A 20,041-nucleotide genomic window follows, 5' to 3' on the forward strand; every position below is an offset into this window, starting at 1 on the left:
GGCCTATTACAGTGGAATTCAGAATCCCGAGGAAAGCTGTGGAGAAGGCTGCAGATGTGAACAAATTGTCTCCCTCTAGTGTCCTCTCCTCTGTGCTTCTTCTTCTTTGCTCGGCTTAAGTACCTAAACTACCTCTTTCATCTTGCCGGGAATAATTTGGCATCTTCTGAAGGTCCATTTCAGCTGGCTAGGATTAACCAGTGGTCCACTGATTGATTTAATGAGTAAAATTTCTGTTCTCCACATTGATTTGTATGTCTCTTCAAAGGTGGTTTGTGTGTAAACCCTGTCAACTGATCACGATTTGTGAGGATTACCGGGCTTGTGTCTCTTTGTTAGCACACAGAGAAAGTGTTAGAAGTCAGATCAGTAGGAAGGATGTTCTGGTGATGAGTGATTTCTCTCCCCCATTATGCCTTCTGTAACCACACAGATGAGTTAATTAAGCTGTGCCAGAGGCTACGCACTAGCATTCCAGGTAGATGGGCCACAGCGATATTCAGAGACATTGCATATAAAAAAAAAGAACCTGTAATATTTACTTTGAAGTCTTTATGCATATAAGGCTGCCCTAATGCTAATTTGGCTGGCAAATTCTCAAAAAATACCCGCTTAGCACCTGCAGAACCTCAAAAGTCCACTGATTATTCCCTTGGAGGTTACAAAAACTGTTCTAACTGTGTGTGAACAGAAGATCCTCCAGTGCGTTTTCCCCCCAGAATCACCTCCATTAAAAGTGAGCTCCACGAAAGACAATTTGCATTTTTCTGACCCTAATAGCCCACCCTTTTGCAACTGGGTCTCTTTTTAGGCCGATCAGATTCCAACACAAGAGGATGATGACGACGTCATTTACCTGCTCCACTGGGCTGGGAGATAAGCTCATGCCCCTGCTGCTCCCTGGAATGTTCTGGCTGCTGTTTGTAGAGAGAGAGCTGTGTCTTACAGATGATGACAAATGGCATAAAAGCACCACAAGGAGCAATCCTATTACCTGTACAGTCAGCAGTAGGAAGAGAGGTGTGTGTGTTGGCCTTTTGGAGAAGAGATGGACCATCCCTGATTTCTCAGAAACCCATTGTGAAGCTGTTAACTTATGCTTTACTCAGCTGGAACCTGTTTTAAATCAAAGTTAATATTTCTAAATCTGTATGAGATATTTTTAACGGCATTTTCCTTTGCTAACGGACAACACGGGAAGCCTGTGGATGACTGGACTGATGGACTTCACCCATGTTTATCCACTTTTACTTTGTTTATGTGTGCCTAAAACATTTTTAGAAACCTCACAGAGCCTGAGAATGGTAACCAAGCCTCTCTGGCTAAGTGTTGCTCTCTGTCCTTCTGGCTCACTCTCCGTTTATTTAACCAGCCTTTTCACTCCTGTTTCCTTTTCGCATTCTTTCTTCTCTAACTGGCTGCCACCATATATTCTCTCAGTTGCCAACCACTTCCTATTCTGCAACCACTGACCTTAACACTGACCTTGCCTTGTCTGTGCCACTGAGATGAGAGAGAGAGATACCATATCCTTTGCTTCCCCCTCACTATGCTGCGAGGTTGAATTTTGCCTGTCTCATCAGTCTTCCGGCTGCTGGAGTACGCCTTGTTATTTCTTCCAGATTCCTACACATTTCGCTTTTCAGCTGATCAGACTGGAAAACATTGCTCTTGGCTCAAAGACATGCTGGGCCTTGGCATACACAGTAGACCCAAGCCGTCAATACAGATTAGCTTTATCAGATAAACTTTATCTGCTGCGTTTGAGTGTCCTTTGGTTGGGTACCAGCCTAATTCTGGGCTACGATTGATACCGCGACTCTAAGGAGATCAAAATTGGCAGCCATTGTTTTTGCCATAAGCAGCCTGCTGCTGGCTTTTCAAGGTGGATGATTCTGTGCATCACTGGTAACAAGCCTGTTTTTCTCTTTGTATTATTTGGTGATTAAACATGGCATTCTGGGTGGAACTTAGAGGTTAAAAGAGAACACTCCAAACAGTCTCCATTTCTGACCGATTCAAAAACTTGCTTGCACATAAAGCTCCCAGTTAAGCTCCAAATTCTGTCATGGTAGTATATCTATCTATCTATCTATCTATCTATCTATCTATCTATCTATCTATCTATCTATCTATCTATCTATCTATCTATCTATCTATCTATCTATCTATCTATCTATCTATCTATCTATCTATCTATCTATCTATCTATCTGTGTGTGTGTGTGTGTGTGTGTGTGTGTGTGTGTGTGTGTGTGTGTGTGTGTGTGTGTGTATTCTTTCTTTCTAAAGGTCCCTGAGAGCAGTCTTTGCCACTTGCAGGCCAGTGAAGGACACAATCCTTCTAAGAATAGTCTCTAACTACGTTTTGGCATAAACATTCATATACGTCGCTTCACCACAAGAGGGCGCTAAGAGCACATGACAATAAGAGCTCATGTCACTTTGACCTGATGCATAATGATAGTTCTGTTGATTGCAAGTTTCCTATTTTATGTGCGTGTGTGCTTGTGTGTGTGTGTGTTTCTTTTCTATAAGCAGTGTGTCTAAAAATCAAATAAACAGCAAGAAATCACCACCACCTACTCCGTGCCTGTGTGACCTCACTTACTTAAAGCACAGACTGTATTCATTTTTCAGTCTGGACTGGGAACAGCTAAAAGGCCCAGCTGCTTTCTCTGAGATTTTTTCTCCTTGAATCTCAGAAAAAGGTGGTTCAGTAACAAGCTAAATAAAAGAAACTCTTAGCTATGTTGGCTTTGTAACTTTCTATAACACAAGAAAATAGAGTTTTCCAGCAACAAAGACAAATGAAGTCAAAACTGTTTTTGTGCACTCACAGTGACTGCTTGCTATGTGATGTATTTCTAAAGCCTTTCTGTGAGGCCCTGTCTGAACCCATTCATATACATATAAAGCTGATATAAACTAATTGTATGGGAACACAAGAGGGCAGTACAATAAAGCACGCTGTGGAGTGAAGTCTCTGAGTGTGGCTGAAAGAAAGAAGCGAGCTCACTCAAAACAAGCCTGGGTGGTGAGATGAAGAGGGGAGGCAGGGCAGCAGTAAATGATGCTAGCCTTCTACACCTTGTCAGTTATTAGGAGAAGGCAGAGGAGAAATCTGACATTACTTTGTGAAGTCTACAGAGAAAATAATTGGCTAGAGCAGGCCAGCACACTGGCAGCTAAAGTACCTGGAAGGGATGTTTTAAAGTCCCACAGCTAAAGGGAGCCAGAAAGATAAAAAAAAAAAAAAAGAAGACATATAAACTCAAAATCAAAAATTCAGCTCACACTACATCCACACTATGGATTTTTGTGTTCCAGCTTTATAAAGCAGGGCTGCAGTGTAAGATGAGTTAATATTTCACACGGGCACAAGTGAAAATAAACTGAAGACAAGAATGGAAAAGAGAGCTCTTTCTGAACCTCGAATCATGCTCTCTGATAATCAGCCCACAAACCACCAGCTTCCTTCTATATTTGGTTTTAAGCGGTAAATGCAATCATTTGTTTCTGAGCTCTTATGTATATATATATAAGTCTTATATATATATAAGGCTGGGGTCATCAATTGAAATGTGTGAAGCCTCCAAAAATAGGTTTATGTAACAATCAATACATGTATGCATAAAATGTATCTTTCTTTTTTTTTTCTTTTCTTTTTTTTTACAAAAAAGCATTTTTTTATTCCCCGATTGCTTATGCCACAAAAACTTTTGGGGACCAGGACGATGACATTTGTAAATGTTATTACTGGTCACAAACTCTTACTTTGAAACTAACAATATAACATTTTTAATCTTTGTGGCATAAGACTTAACAAACAGTAACATAAACTGCATTACATAGTGTTATATAGGCTAGTTTTGGCTGAGCCACATCAAATATCTCTTCTTAGTATTTTATGTGGATTTTTCTGTGACATTAAAAAAGGATTCACACAAGAGAATACAGACTATTTGCCTTTACTTCACCTTGTTTTTAGAAGGTAAGCTGTTCAGGTTCTTGGCCTCTCATTGCATCAGGTGTTTATCATTGACTGTGCTGGTGGAAACACAACACCATATTGTCACCTGTTCACGAGGCTCGCGCCTTCGTTTGCCACTCACCGCCAGAGAGGAGCTCTTCTTTGTCTGACCCAGATGTTCCCATATGTGAGATTGTCCTCACTTGTCTTGCACCCATTGATAAAGGTCATACGAATCACCTGAACCTCTGGGATAGTGTCTGTTCTACGATATATTTTCTTTTTCAGTTTACCCCCTTTTTTCCAAGTAAAGGAAGAAAAGCGATTGGACAGTACCCAGCAGAAAACACTCTGTGTGTGTTCTGATTCGTGATTAACTGTGAGACAAGGCAAGTACACTTAAAAACAAGAGAATAAAATCCAGCCACTGGAGATGCAGCGTGGCCGCTCACTTCCTTCATTTGCCTATTATAGAGCAAGTGTGTAGAAACAAGCCAAGATTAAGCTCAGCATTAATTTGCCGTTTGTTTGGCCTCTCCCCCTAACACTTAATCACTGAACACTTTAAATTAGAACAACTGTCTTCCAGGGTAGGATAAAGCAAAGAAAAGAAGAGGAGGTGGTGAGTGGTGAAATGAAAACAATTATCAGAAGGTGTAAATAGCCAACATTTTATTTAACATTACAGAAAACACTTTGAAGCAGCACCCAGCAATAAACTAATTCCTGACATTAGTTCTTCTCCAGTTTATCAAAAGCAGATTTCTGTGGTGCTTTTCTCCCTCTGTTGGCAGCTTTAAGGTCTAGATGCAAAAGCGTTACTAAAATTGTAAAAGAAAAAACCCAAAAAAACCTGCAGGCTGCTACATCATTGGCGTTTAATGCAGTCGAGATTTGAATATCACGAAAGTGTCTGCGCTTTAATGCTCTGCGGCAAGACACAAGTAAGTTAGCATTCCTGCGACGTTCAGTCAGCATGCAGATAATTTTCACGAGCGTCACTGAATCATGAAGGACACTTAAGTCTGAGATGTGATCAAAATGCAGAAGCAGCGCCAAGCATTTGGACTTTGTTAAACTGTAGTGACGCAACAATGTCCATTTGTCTGCCCTCTGCTCCAAAGAGTCTCTGTTCTCTCCTGTTATGTGCGTGTCCCCGACATTTCGATCACACATCCTGACCCCTGTATGAAACGAGCAGGCCAGACATCAAGGACAGCTACAGTGAGAGCGGAAACAGTTAACAGGATGAAATGTTGCACAAAGTCAAAGCAAAAATACACATCTAGAGTGAAACTGGGGAAACAAATAGGGAAACAATAAAAAAATGTTAAAAAAAATAAAACATTTAAAACTCTAAATTGGGGACATTAGTGTGTACTGAAGTGCACCTTGGACAGCCTGGAAATAGACTGTTGCTGCCCATGAAGCACCAGGCACTCAGTTACATAACAGACTGGTACCTGGATGTATAGTGCCATCATGTGCTCTGCTAGATTCATTACAATCTTAAAAAGACATTCAAAGCAGGGCTTGTAAAAATGTTAGAAAAGTTGTTTGTTTTTGCACATGTAATTCTAAAAGTGTCAGTACACCCAGCTCAAGCCTGTCATTGAAATTAAAGCTGTAAAGCTGGTAATATATATATGCAAGGTTTGCAGCGCAGCAGCAGTATTCAGTTTTGTGTCTGTTCTACTTGTTTGTGCTATAAACTGGTGTTGGGCCTTTTCATTCGTCTTTCAATGGACTTGAATCAGAATGAGAGACAGGAGCGCTGAGCTATGAAGGAATAAATCCCAGGAACAGGAAACAAGAGCAGGGCTACTGTTAGGGATACCACCTGGAAAGGATGGATTCTGCCTCCTCACACTTCTGGTGCGAAGTGTGGTTGTCTTCTTTGTTTGGATGGACAGACTATCTGTGGTAAAAAATTGATCTGTGGCAGATGTCGTGTTATCTTCATCGGTCATTTCTGTAAGGAGACTTGTGTCTGTGGTTGAGGTTTGCTTTGTTGCAGAGACATGAAGAGAATCAGAGCTAACACTTGCAGACATGTGATCAATAGTTAGGTGTGTGCCTGTGGTTTTGTACTTCAGGGTGGCCATGCTGATGCTGGGTGTGGCTGTGAAAGTGTGGTGTTTTGTGTCCCATGTCTCTCTTGGGGCAACAGGAGTGTTCAGCGAGGTAGAAACAGACAGATACCACCAGCCGGTGACACTAGCTTTGGGGGTCATAGAGGTCAGATCCTTGGCGCTGGCAGCCAATGGGGGTAAGTTGTAGGAGGCATAATGCCACCCTCCCGTCCTGCCAGGGCGCACCCCTCCACAGACGGGCTGAGTGTGGCATGGGCATCCCAGGACACGTGCGGGGGTACGCTGAGTCCAGGAGAGCAAGTAACTGATGTCGGCGTAAAGGTGGCAAGCCCAAGGATTGTTTCCCAAAGCAATGACTTTGAGCGATGTCATTTTGTCCAAGACTCCAAGAGGCATTGCAGAGAAGCGGTTAGCATGCAGGTAGAAGTAAGTTAGTCTGGGGAGCCGATCTAAAGATCCGGGAAGTACTTTTACTAGCCAGTTGTGGGACAGGTCAAGAATCTCCAGGCGTACGGGTAGGTTGGTGGGCAAAGTCCAGAAGTGATTGTGGCTGAGGTTGAGCGTGCACAAACTGCTCAGCGTGTTGTTGATAAAGGTGGCTCTCTCCATTTTGTTGTCGGAGAGGTCAAGCAGCTGCAGGTTCCACTGGTAAACCGTGTCATTCTTGTCCAACAACTGAATGCGGTTGGAGGAGGCATAAATCCGCCAGAGGGAACGAGGTAGGTTTGCGGGCAGTCGGCTCAGCCGATTGTGAGACAAATCTAGAACGCGGAGATGGGTGTAAGCGGTAAGTTGGTCATCCAGGCTGTGGAATCGATTGTGGGACAGGTTAAGGGAGCGCAGGTTGTACTGTAAGTTGTTGGGCAGACTTCTTAGACCCCTCGAGGAGCAGTCTACCTCCCTGTGGCTGCGACTGCAGGAGCACACGGAGGGACACGCAGCCAGAATTCGCAACCCAAGCCATAACACGAGCACGAGCTCCAGAAGAGAAAGCTTCCACCTACAAGAAAGACAGCAAACCAGTGTTATTTGTACACAGCATCATTTTCAGAAGGCACACTGAAAGCGAGGCCTGCAGGGTGTGAAAATAGTGAACAAAGGATACAAACATTTGCTGCCTGCAGGAGAAGCATTTCAAACTATACAGGCTGGTTCTTTCTCACTTTCTCTCCACAAACATACACACATCTCTCACACATGTGCACAGACAGGTAGCTTAATGTTTCCTGTGCATCACTACATTGTTTGCAGGTACACACATTAACGTCACATACCAAACTGACTCCCCCAATTATGCAGCCATGTCTTTAGAGATTCTGTAGCAGTATCCTTTATATGCAACATTAGGAAAGTGCTTAATTGTGTCCTTTTGTAGAACTGATAAGCGCTTGATCTGAACTCAAGGAGGATATTTCTAATCTATTGAAGAAAATCATCCATCACAAAAGGATGAGAAATCCCTGCTGTCATTTTCCCTGGCATCAGTTTGCGTGTTCAGTCATCAGCGCTTGTCAGTAAAGTCACTCCCATGCTCTCAGAGGAGGAGAACTAGCTCAGTAGATGGGTTTTTATTAATGACTCCACAGAGAGCTCATGCATCAGCCGGTCCGAAGGCAGGCGAAGACACAGTCGCGAGCTGCTTGCTGTTGAAACTGCAGTATCTTTGAGCCGAGGGTGTGGCAGAATGTGTGAGTAAAAAGAGTGATTAAATTTGTTCAGAACTCACCTTCTCATTTTATCATTCCACTCACTTTTCTCTGCTCCTTCTCGCTGTCCAGCCCCCTCTTTCCCCTGTCCTTTTCTGCTTTTGATCCCAGGACCAGCTGGTGTTCTGCTGAAGGTGTTTTTTTTTCACCCTTTTCCGCTCATAGAATTGACCTCTGCCTACTCGACCATTTTTTTTTTTTGTATCTTTTTTTCTCAGGCTGCCTTCACTTCTTTGCAGTTTGGTCCTTGGCTGCTCCTTGAAAAGCTGAGAGTTTACTACCGGCTCTTATGGATCTTTTGGGGTTGGCGTGATCACACACTGCAAGCTCTGGATTTACTCTGTGCAGTGGAAGTAAAAGGGGAGGGCTGGGGTGCTTGTGAGTGGGTAAGGTGGGGGTTGAGGGGGTGCATTAGGATGGAGGTAAGGAGAAATGTAGCGGATAATGAAGGGATCTCTGCATAAAAAGGACTACAAAGGAAACTACTTGGTCCCTTCCAAACCTGGCAGCTCTCAAGATTTCCCTCTGCATTTTAAAACGACAGCTGCTGCTGTGCTCGGATTTCAGCCCTGTTTGTATTTAAATAGGATCGACTGTTATCAGTTATCTCACATAATCTACACCCCCTCTTAAAGCCTCCTTTTGCAAATGTAATGATGTGCTTCAATTGGGTCTTATTTTCCTCGTAAATGTTGGAGGCTGCCACAAAAGAGCACCATGATTTATTGCAGAGCACTCTCCCTCTGCTGCAGCTTCCTACCTGTCATCAGCAATACAGGCAACTCTCCGTTCTGCACTGCATTGCTGTATTGCTACCACAAAATTAGACTTGGTCCAAAGAGACAGTTAATCAGTGTTTCAACTTTTCAAGTGCGACAAATTTGACAAAAATTATTTTTGCACAAAGACAGCTCACATTTCTGACTGCAGAACCCTGGCAGCAGTTAATTGAAATCTTCTTTTTTAAAACTATTGTCTCAGCTCAGTGGTCACCTTAACCAAAAACACATTTCAGCAAAGTGCTTGTTACTTCCTCCCCACCTTTTCTTTTCTGTACTTTCTTTTCTGGGTTTAGCAGCTTGCTGAGATGAGGTTAAGTTACATGTATCCTGTAACTGGCCCTTACAAGAAGCTTCACGATCACTCCACATCTGTCTACCACCACCCTTAGCGTGCTATAAAACTGCTTTCAGCTCGTGCAGTGTTGCCAAATACTGCAGCAGTAGCAGGAAAGAAAAAAAAAAGAACACCCAATAACCCAAATTTGACTTTGTATACCTGCTGCACCATACAGGCAGTAAAGAGTTGCTGAAATTATTTACTCATTATTTCATTAATGTACATGCATCACCTAGAGCCATGCTTTTATTTCTCTCTTTTACTTTTTATCTCTTCTACTTTTGCATTCAGTGCCAGTGGTATAAATGCACTACCCAGCTCAGCAGAGAACAAACTATTCAGAACTGCTAAAGAAAGGTGCACATTCATCATGACGTCACCTGCAAGTGGATAAACAAAGTTCTGCACATGACAGCGGAAACAACCCCGTATTGGTTTTTTGGAAAAGTTTTCTGCGTGTGTGTGTGTGTGTGTGTGTGTGTGTGTGCTTCTATGTATGTCTTTTGTCAGCTCTGGCTGAGGTGAAAGAGAGCATTCTTTTAGAGTTGAGTGGCACTGCCTGGAGGACGCACATTCTCTGCTTGCTAATCAAGCAGACCGCTTACACACACACACACACACACACACACACACACACGAATGCCAGCTCGTTACACAGCTGAAGGGCCAGTGATGACTCTGAATGATGGATCTCTGTTGTGCTGGTTGCGTGATTGTCAAATTAGAGTAAGAGAGGAAAAACACAAACACACAAGGTGAGCTGGGGGGAAAGAAACAAAAAGCTTATTCTAATGTTAAAATATTTTAATTTTCACACACAAGAATTGGAAGCAACATCACTCTATTGTTTTCCCAGTAATAAAATGGTTGACAAGCTTAGAATACACACAGCTGGTTGATTATCAAATTGAAATCTGTCTGGAGAAAAAAATTACAGTTAAAGGATTTAAAGCCAAAGTGAAATAAGGGCAGCTATACACAAAACTCCACATCACATCCTTTGGCAAAGAAAACAAAATGTTCATATATTAAGCTTCTTATATAAAAAGAGTGATGTAGGCTGTATAAGAACACAAATAGGGGGAATTATTTCATGAGCTACTCATAGTACGAAACACACAGTGTAAGATCCATAAAACCCGAGTATTTAGAAGTGGTGGGAATCTTAGGAATGAGATAGGAATCTTCTATTTCTTTTCTGCATCACCTTCCTCTTTGCCCTCAGAGGAGGCTGCTTCCACAGCTTGGCTGAGCTGGGCTTCGGTGGCCGCCTGTGGGTTGGGGGAGGGTGAATCTTCAGCTGCAGTTACAGGTGTAGCTGAAGCCTCCTCGCTGTTGGCTGCATCTCCCACCGCCTTCTCCTCTGGTGTTTTCTCATCCTCCTTTACCTTCTCACTGTCTTCCTTGATGGTGCCGTTATTTGTCTCCCCTTGTGCTGGAGTTACCTCAGCCATTAACATGGTGGTCTCTTTGGCTGCTCTCTCAGAGTCAGGCTTGCTTTTGGCCTTATTCTCAGTCCCCATCCAGTACTTGTCGTTGCTGACAGGTTCGCCATCGGTTCTCAGACGTCTCTTCAACTTGCACACCTTGCACAGCAGTATCAGTGTCAATATCATAAAAAGAACGCAGTTTAATAACAGTACGCCAGACAGTATGTACAGATCACGGCATTCAGCTTTGAATTTTTGAAAAACACTATGGGTGGTTGTTGGTGTCTTCACAGTGGTGGTGGTGGTGGTGGTGGTGATGCTGGTAGTGGAGGCAGAGCTGATGGCAGGCTGAGATACACTTTCAGCCTTGCTTCTGGAATCAGGGGAGGTTGCTGTTGATAAACGATACGTGGATTGATTGCCATTAGATCCAAGGGTGGGTTGAGTCATTCTGTTAGCATCACTTTGCCCTGGGATAAACAGCAATACACCCAGGATGAGCAGGCCGTTCATGTTTTTATCTGTGAAGACATGGCAAAGCAACATGGTTTAAAATCCATCTATTGCAGTAATGTCAGAACAGGAACAGGAAAGAGACTAGTACAATTACAAGGGACATGTGCTGTCCTTTGCATTTTCTAATATTCTATACATAGACTCCAGAACATTTTAGATGTAATTATTACAGTTTTTATTCCTCTAATACATCCTAGTGTATATGACAGCTCCTGTTTTAAAAACTAATCACAGAGCATTGTTGTTTCTCAAGCTGTTCAGGACCATATAGAATAATTTGTCCCATCTTCATCAGCTTTATTGGCTTTATGGCTCTTTATGTAAATGTTGATGCTAACTATTTCAGAGTACTTCTCCTTTAGCTGTCAGCTGCGGTATCATAGTTTCTGTAATTTCTCAGTGTGTTTGATTTCCAAAAATACCCCCCCCCCCCCCCCAAAAAAAAACCCCCCCCCCAAACAAACAAAAAACAAAAAAATAAATTAAAGGTACAAAAGCACACTAATAATAACGATTATTACTAATAATTACCTCTTGTTTTTTTTGCATTTAATAGAAGTCAGTGACAGTGTCATTGTGAGTCTACTGGAGATTTCTTTTTAAATTCCAAAGTGTGGGTCCCAATCAGTTGCATAGAGTATTAGTGAGCTGTATTAAAATGGAAGGGATCGTTGTCGTATACTTTTGTCAGGCGCCCTGACCATCCCAGCCTTACCCCAACACCTATAATGAGTTCTGTAGTGATCTATGTAAATACAGTTTTCATAAATCAACTACAAATTCATAGTTTTGAACTTCATTAAACTCAAACTTCATCACTTCATCCTTACATCTGTGGAGTTGGACAATTTTTTTTAAAAAGTGTGCATAATCCTGTTTAATATACACAATCGTATTTATACTGGTGGTACGCACCATTAACACTGGCTAACACTTCAAGATGAAAACTAACACTTTAGATTTGATTTAATCAAATACGACATCCCATTCTGTTTTGTTATAAAAACTAAAGCTGAAAAAATCACTTTTTTGAAAACTGTTCATTAGGTAATGAGTACATTTTTTAACTATAGGGTTGGATACTCTTAGGTACTCAAAAAGAGTATGTGAATTTGTGAATCTTTGGAAAATTATTAATTACATGTTTACATATTTTAAAAAAAATTTTTTTTAAACATGTATTTTTTTCTGTATTTCAGTGTCAATTTATATTTGCGAAAACACAATTTTCCTTTTATGCTCCCAACATTAAACGGCTATCAAACCCTCAAACAGTCCATATATGTGTCCAAGGTCCACGTAGGTGGGAAGCTTGCTGCCATGCAACCTACCAAGAGCTTCTTCTAACTGAGATCTGCACTCGATTTATAATCAAGCTGCGCATTTAAAGATAAAGTTTGCGACTTACATTGATGATGATCTTGATATAGTTCCAAGAAGACTACAGCTCTGTGTGAATACTATAATCACGTATTCAGTATGCTGCAGGTGAAGAGATGTGAATGATGTGGAAAGCTGCTGGGAGATTTGACAGTAATCTAAATCAACGGCACACTCGTCTTTCTGACTCATTCTTACTTCTCCATTTAGGCTATATTAAGAAAAGGAAGTGGTTTTGGTGCTCTGTTCTGTGTTGCTGTTGATCACGCAGACATCTGTTGGGTGGCATACTATAAAAAGAGGGAGGCGTAAATAATCAGTAAAACCCATTGTTGTCCTACCTAGGACTGCATAATCATCAATACAATTTGCAAAGCAGCGACACCAGTCGAGCTGCAAACTGTGCTATTTTTTTACACAATTATTTTGAGCAATTCTATTGTTCTTAAAGGCCTTTCACAGAAACTGACGTGCCAGAGATTCATTTTTTTTTTTAAACCTAAAGCAATAATAATCATGCCTATATCTGTCGTCTTCAATTTCACCTACATATTTTTGTCTGAGCTCTCTCCGACCGCTCACAGAGCACTTTTAATTATAGGCATTGGTAAATGTCATACAACAAACAGCATACAACCTTTCTGACACTTGGTTACCACACACCACATGCAGCGGAAAAGGACAACAGAACAAGCACTTATAGATGACATAAAACATTTATGAAAAACATTATTCCGCATCAGTTCACCAACAGCAAAAAAGAAAAAAAGAAAAAAAAAGAAATTTGCATTAAAAATCGAGTTATTTTATCAACTTCCCCTTTTATTTTCCTCTCTTACTGTATGCTGAGTTTCCCATGTGATTTCTGGCTATTTAGGCAGTCTGCACCTGCACTCATAACTTTCAGCTTTAGAGGGGAATGTTTAATTTGGTAAGATGTTGCAGATAAACTGGATGTTTTCTGCAGGCGGTGAAGTAGACACAGAAAAGTTTGGACCCCCTGCTGCTTAACCTGCTGTGCTGCAGACAATTTAATTATCACGAGCATGAAAACAACACCAGACAGTAAAAACTGGTAATTAAAAAAATGACAAAAGCAAAATTAAAGGTATTAAAGGCAACATCACAACCTGTCATGCTGCTATAATCTACCATCTATAGTCCTTTATTTGCTTGGTCCTCAGACTGGCGGTGGCCAAATATTCTGACAAAGAGTATTAATTCTCTTTGAGCCCTAAAAGCTGACTTAATCTAATAAACATGAGAAGGATGATAAGGCTAAATATGTATGAGGGGAACTGAGAACAAAAGGAAAGAGGATGACTTCATCTCAAAACCCCCTCACCTTTCACTGAATGACGGAAAGTCCCCATTTGTTAGTAAGATCATGGTGTGTTTGTTGTAGATGTTTTGCGTGTGTCCAGCTGCCCCACTTTCTTTCCCCTTTTTTTTTCTCTTTCAGTACCTTCACTTCTATAAATAACCAGCTTGCTGGCTGTGTTGGTGGACAGCTTCATTAAGGAGAGTCCCAAGGTCATCAATTGATGGTTGACAGTTGTAGTGGTGCACTCAGCAAATGTTAGAATGACCACGAGAAAGCTCTCTCACTATCTCTGTTGTGTTCTCACCTTACCCTCTGTTTCAAAACCAAATTGTGGCTATGTGTGTGTGAAGGCTTTTTGTGTGATTTCTGGGTTTGATTTGAACATGCCTGGCATAACACATACCACTGGTTGCACATGTAATGCTGGTACATTTTCAGCTTGCTAATTTGGTAACAAAATCAAACAAATGACTAATTGTCATTCTGTAGCTGACCTTGCAGTAATGGAAACAGTTTTCCCTCACTAAACGCTGGTCATGTGACCCAGTACCAGTTGGAGTCAAAGAGCTTTTTAGCTGCAGTAGAATATACAAGGTCCTCTCTTTGCCATTGATGCCAGTATACAGAAATCAATTCACCATTCTTTTTTTTTCTTCAGATAAAACATTTCAAAGACCAAACGCAAGCACAAGTGCTCATTATCAAGGCACCTTCCGAGGCTTCGTAAACTTGACTGAAGGTCACAGAAAAGCTTCCTAACCAAAATAGGGAAACTGGAATTGCTTCCTTTTATTTATATACCTCCAGCTACAACCATTCAAGCTCTTGTGTTTACCGACTCATAGTGAGCCTTTCGATTATTGTCACTGTTTCAGAGTGAGACCAAATGCAAAACCTGGCCACCCTCTCTCATCTGCTACCAAGGTATGAAATTGAAAACTAATAAATGAGTGTTTGCAGAATATTATGATCACACAGTGAAGTTAACCTTTGAGCTTATGTGCTCATTAATGTCACTGCCCCACATTTTTTAAACCTATTAGACATTTGTATGAAATGAATTCTCAACTCGTAGCCAAAAATTTGTCTTTTTGAGGTTAAAAGTAGCACCATCTTTGGTAAATTCTAAGCAGTTTATTCTTAACATGTCAAATTTGTACAAACTGAGGAAGTTAGCTTAAAATTTAAGACACACTGTTTACATGTTTCCCATCAAGTTACTACATATTTGAAAAAAGTTAATGTAAAATGTGCAAAACCATTAAAAAAGAAGCAGTGCCTCATCATGTCTTTACCATAAAAGGAAAGATGGCAAACACTTTCTTTTGGGTCGTTATGCCACCTAGAGGAAAAATGGGATTGTGCTCAGCCTGCTCTTGGCTTGCATCTATAATGTTCACCTATAATAACCATGGAAGTTTATTTTTGATTAGATAATATCTATAATTTATTATAGGTTTGGATTTGTTTTCTCTGTTTTGGACATTAATTTTATGACTGCCACTCGACGCTCTCCTAGCTAACTCAGAGAAATTAAAACACAAAAAAGAAAACTGGAACAGTAATGTTGTCTCAAACAAAGAATGGAAAAAATATTTCAATATTTCTTTAAAAAATAAACTGGTCCAGTCAGGAAAACGGGGACAGAGAGAGGGGAAGACATGCAGCAACAAAGAGTCGTGGGTAGCACTCGAACTCAAGCCTACTGCTCTCCGGCCACCAGGCATATGTTTGCCTGCTCACTCACTGAGCTAAACCAGCTTCCCAAAGTGTTTATGGAGTGTTGTAATAAAGGAGAGATGTTCAAAAGTATACACATAAAATATGCATAAAAGTCCAAGTATGCATACATTTTTAAACTACAGCAGTTCAAAGTTATCAGCATTTTATTAGTTTGTATTTGTACTATATCCAAATTATTTTTATTTGCATTTTTATACTGAAACCCAAATAATTTAGATACTAAGACTGTACTTTATAATGCTTGCAGCTTGTGTTAAAAGATTTCAAACATTGACATAAACAAATCACATTTAAAATTGAAACTTGCTTTGATTTAGCATATTCATGTAATTTAAACTGAATGTGCTGAAGCTTGGAAAGTGCAAAAAAAAAAAAAAAAAAAAAAGAAGAAGAAGAAGAAGAAGAACTCTAGATCATATGTTTTATCTTTCTACAGTTTTCTATCTCTTTCACATTTCTACTGAAAGTAGCATGTTTGTTGGTGCCAGATGGGCTGATCTGAGTATTTCAGAACCTGCTGATCTACTGGGAATTTCCCCACACAACAGTCTCCAGGGTTTACAGAGAATGGGCCAATGAAGAGAAAACATCCAGCAAGCTGCAGTTCTCCGGCCAAAAATGTGCAGTGGTGTTTCTACAGTCTGTTGGGGCCAAAGATAAAAATTCAGTGGTGGTCCTTCCAACCAGCACTGATCACCACGTTACAAAAAAAAATCTGACATCACAAAAACAAATGAACAAACAGAAACATGGCGACTTAATGCACAGCTAGCCAAGTTAATGCCAAATGTCAAACAAAAGAATGAATTTAATGGTAGCAGAAGTTACGTTATTCAGGCTTCTTTCTCGCACAGTTAAGGTTAAACTAGCAGTGTTTAGTAATTTAATATTATATTTAATCCACTCACCCCGGTCTTGCTTTCCCCCCTCCTTATTGTCGTTGCTGCGATTCCAAATCTGCCAGCCCTCTGGGACCAAGCAATTGGCTGCCTTCTGAATATGTGATTAACAACATGAAAGCATCCATCTCACCTTGTATCAACTGTTCATGATGCTGGTGATGGTGTAACGATGTGGAGAATGTTTTCCTGGCACTCTCTGGTTTCCATGTGAGCATGATTTTAAACACCACAGCCTTCCTGAGTATTGTTCCTGAGCATGTCCACCCCTTAATGAGCACCATGTCACAAAGCTTAAATCATTTCAAACTAGTTTCTTAAACAAAGTGATTTCATTTTGACCAGATGGCCTCCACATTCATCAGACGTCAGTGCAACAGCGCACCTTTGGGATGTGGTCAGTTGATGCCATCGTGTTGATATGATGCATAGTGTCCAGTTATTTTGAATACCTGTGCTGGAAAACACATTTTACCAACTTACCATCAGCTGCAAAATAACCGTATCAGCTGTATTTACATGACAAGCCTCACTTTATTGTTTTCCATGGATGAAAACACAAACTGCGTGTACAGAATGGTAATCACATGCAATACAAAAATATGAATTTTTACAACAACATAAAAAAAAAGAAAACAAAAACACGGATTGGCCAATACTTAAAAAACAAAACAAAACATTGTACAGCTTTTGTACAGCATTCTGTACATGAAAAAAATATAAATATATATACACATCTGTAATAGCCAGAGCAGTACCAGTTCAAAAATGTTGTCATGTGTTTTACATATAAAATGTTTGTAGAAATATTAGAAGAATTGTCTTAATTTGCTGTACATTAAATAATGTATATACAATACATTACATACCATTGGATTTGCAACACAACATTTACTGTAGTCTTTCACAAATACCACCCCCCCCCCCAAAAAAAAAAAAAAAAAAAAAAAAAATCAAACAGAACAAAAACAACCCTACATGTTCCAACACAGTACACTCACTCAGTCAACACACAACCACAAGCACACCAGCTGAAGCCAGCAATCACAAACAGTATACACAAGCACGCACAAGAGGTACTGTTTAAGGAAGGTATAGGACACTTTTTGCACCAGATTCCTGATTTCTCCTTCCCTCTTTTCTTTCTTTCTTTTTTTTGTTGCACAGAAAATGCGATCACTCAGCTCTTCGAAGCAACTTCCTTTTAAGGTGCACTTCACACTTCAGCAGATGAGCATTGCTAAGAAAAAGTCTGCAGAAAGAAATAGACTGTAGTTTTCTATTTTCGTGTAGATAGTCTTTGTTTTCTGTTTGCATTTTTTGTCTTCCACTTCAGCTCGTTTAGCATACGCAAGTCTTTATCAGTGCCCCCTTTTGGAACGCATCAAATAAACAGTGAATTCACCAGACCAAAAATGACAAATAAGCTAACACAAGGGAAAAATAAACACTGCAAAAGAAACCATACGCAAAACAAAAGAAGCAAAAAAAGAAGAGTCTATGATTTTTTTTTTCCATTTTGACAAAGTGCATATTGGATTTATACTTCTCAGGACATGCCATCCTACAATCCTTAAAAAAATAAAAATAATAATAATTAAAAAAAAACTGAGAAGGAGGAGGCAGGTGGTTTAAGATCATCACTCAAGCAGCATGTCAAAGTTGTGTCAAACACCCTCCACCACCACCACCCAGGGAGTGAAGAGATAAATGAAGCAGGGTGTTTGGTATTAAGGTCCATTTTTTGTCCAGCAGTGTGTATTTGTGTGCGTGCGTGTTTGTGTTTTAGATAGAAAGAGAGCCATGTGGTCAGTACCACCCCAGGCAAGAACAACCACATCACAGCAGCACAGAGAAGTTGAGCAGGGCCGAGGATAGGGCAGCCATCAGCAGGCACAGACCACAGCACACCAGTCAGTCTCAGCACAGACACCACAAGCCAGTAAGTCAGAAGCCTCAGAGTCTCGACTGACATTACAGGAGAAGACCAGAAGGAAGTCAAAGAGCTAATTTTTTTTGTTTGTTTTGTTTTTAGAGGAACGAAGGGATTTAGGGTGATGGGCGACAACGGTTGTCCGTCACACCTCAGTCCAACGATCCTCTCTTCCGAACAAGGAAATAACATGGAAGATCGGACTGTGGATTAGTGGAAGTGGCGCCTGTTTCAGACAGAGGCAATGCTTTGATCAATCCTGTAAGAGTTAAGGATTCAGGAGCATGCAAGGCAGACCCAGGCTTTGTTTTGCATTGCTTTTGTTTCAGAGTGACGGCTACAACCTAGATTAGACAAGAGAAAAAGAAAAAGACAAAAAAGCAAAAGAAAACAGACATTAGACGGTTAGTGAAAAGTTAACAGGCTTACATTGGAGAATGCAAGATATCGCACGCACTGATTAGTTAGAGGACATCCATGAGATTTAAAAGGTTTAAAGCATGTTTAATGTGATTTAGAAGTCATTTGAAAGTCAGCTGTGCAAAGCTACCATTTAAGAAACAAGAGTGAAGCCCAGTGACTGCTGGCAGCAGTCTTGAAGCAAATGTAAGAAAAGTGTGTGAAAAAGCAAACCATACAGTATTGTGCAAAAGTCTTCACCCACATATAAGCAAAATGTGGGTGTTTTCATTCATTCATATATATACATATATATATATATATACATATATATATATATATATATATATACATATATATATATATATATATACATATACATATATATATATATACATATACATACATATATATACATATACATACATATATATATATATATATATATATATATATATATATATATATATATATATATATATATATATATATATATATATATATATATATATATATATATATATATATATATATATATATATATATATTAGGGGTGCAACGATATTCGTATCGATATTGAACCGTTCGATACAGTGCTTTCGGTTCGGTACGCATATGTATCGAACAATACAATTTTTTTCAATTTTTTTTTTTTTTTTTTGTGTCCCGTTTGGATCTATAGCCATCAGAATTGTTGTCTTGAGGCCAAGAAAGATGCCAAGAGGATTTATTTTAAGTGGATCATCATATTGGTCCATTTGATTGACCTTTATTATAATTATGAATTTATTTTATTTTCAGTTGCAAACGGGACAGACATGACTGTGGGATAGGACAGGGGGAAAGAATGAAAGAAAGAGGGGGAGAGAAAGAAAGAAAACCAAAGGGGAGAAAAAAAAAAGAACAATACAAAATTTGTAATTTATTTTATCAACTTTCCTTCTGACGATGCTGTCTGTGTTGAGCGCTCAGTGAATCTGCATTTGACTACTCCGCCTAGGCTCGAGAGTGCAGCCTAGGCGGAGTAGTCGAACGCAGATTCACTGAGCACTCAACACAGACAGCATGGTCAGAAGGAAGAGCGCAGGGCAAGCTAGCGAGACAGAAGTGGACCTCCCCACCCTCATTCAGATCTGGCGTTTGGAATTATTTTGGTTTTCATGTGACGTATGACCCTGAAGGTAAGCGAGTCATGGACTAAAGTAAAACAGTATGTTGGATGTGCCATGCAATGCTCAATTACATGGGTGGGAGCTAGTGTGTTAGCGCAGTTAGCTCGTTAACGTGTTGGCCGTCTAGCCCCTCTGTATAGGGTAGCTCGTTAACGGAGATTTGCCGTGTTGTGGCGTTAAGGTTATTTCAACGAGATTAACCTGAAAGCACTAGTGGGAACACAACGAATATGACTGCACATTTACACCGACATCATCCTAGTGCAAAGACAAAAACAACAAGCATGCATGCTACAAACTTTAGCCGAGTCATTTAGACAGCTGTTAGCACAGGATTCTCCTTATGGAGACCTGA

General features: G+C 40.2%; 3 protein-coding genes across 3 annotated transcripts in view; all 3 read right to left on the bottom strand.

The window, feature by feature from the left end:
* Window positions 1–4,726: 4,726 nt before the first annotated feature.
* LOC146660324 (oligodendrocyte-myelin glycoprotein-like) lies at window positions 4,727–8,050 on the bottom strand. Its single transcript, XM_085419547.1, has 2 exons — window positions 7,792–8,050; window positions 4,727–7,065 (listed from the first exon to the last, which is right to left on the bottom strand). Exons 1-2 carry the CDS (start codon window positions 7,797–7,799, stop codon window positions 5,712–5,714), a joined length of 1,362 nt encoding a protein of 453 aa, XP_085275673.1. The 5' UTR covers window positions 7,800–8,050; the 3' UTR covers window positions 4,727–5,711.
* A 1,661-nt stretch (window positions 8,051–9,711) lies between these two features.
* On the bottom strand, window positions 9,712–12,504 carry LOC146660325 (uncharacterized). Its single transcript, XM_085419548.1, has 2 exons — window positions 12,245–12,504; window positions 9,712–10,841 (listed from the first exon to the last, which is right to left on the bottom strand). Exon 2 carries the CDS (start codon window positions 10,831–10,833, stop codon window positions 10,078–10,080), a length of 756 nt encoding a protein of 251 aa, XP_085275674.1. The 5' UTR covers window positions 10,834–10,841; window positions 12,245–12,504; the 3' UTR covers window positions 9,712–10,077.
* A 4,211-nt stretch (window positions 12,505–16,715) lies between these two features.
* The window catches only part of ksr1a (kinase suppressor of ras 1a), a 34,420-nt gene continuing 31,094 nt past the window's right edge, over window positions 16,716–20,041 (bottom strand). Inside the window, exon 21 of the mRNA XM_085420130.1 lies at window positions 16,716–18,459. Within this exon, the coding sequence (XP_085276256.1) occupies window positions 18,453–18,459 (7 nt within the window). The 3' untranslated portion in view covers window positions 16,716–18,452. The remainder of the gene's footprint in view (window positions 18,460–20,041) is intronic.

This window comes from Rhamphochromis longiceps, linkage group LG10 (assembly GCF_057381845.1).
Source record: "Rhamphochromis longiceps isolate RC_006_pf linkage group LG10, R_longiceps_female_GT1.1, whole genome shotgun sequence".
In the NCBI taxonomy this organism is placed as follows: Eukaryota; Metazoa; Chordata; class Actinopteri; order Cichliformes; family Cichlidae; genus Rhamphochromis; species Rhamphochromis longiceps.

Excerpts from the sequence above, each read along its gene's own strand:
- LOC146660325 (XM_085419548.1), bottom strand. The coding sequence starts at position 10,833 with ATGAACGGCCTGCTCATCCTGGGTGTATTGCTGTTTATCCCAGGGCAA.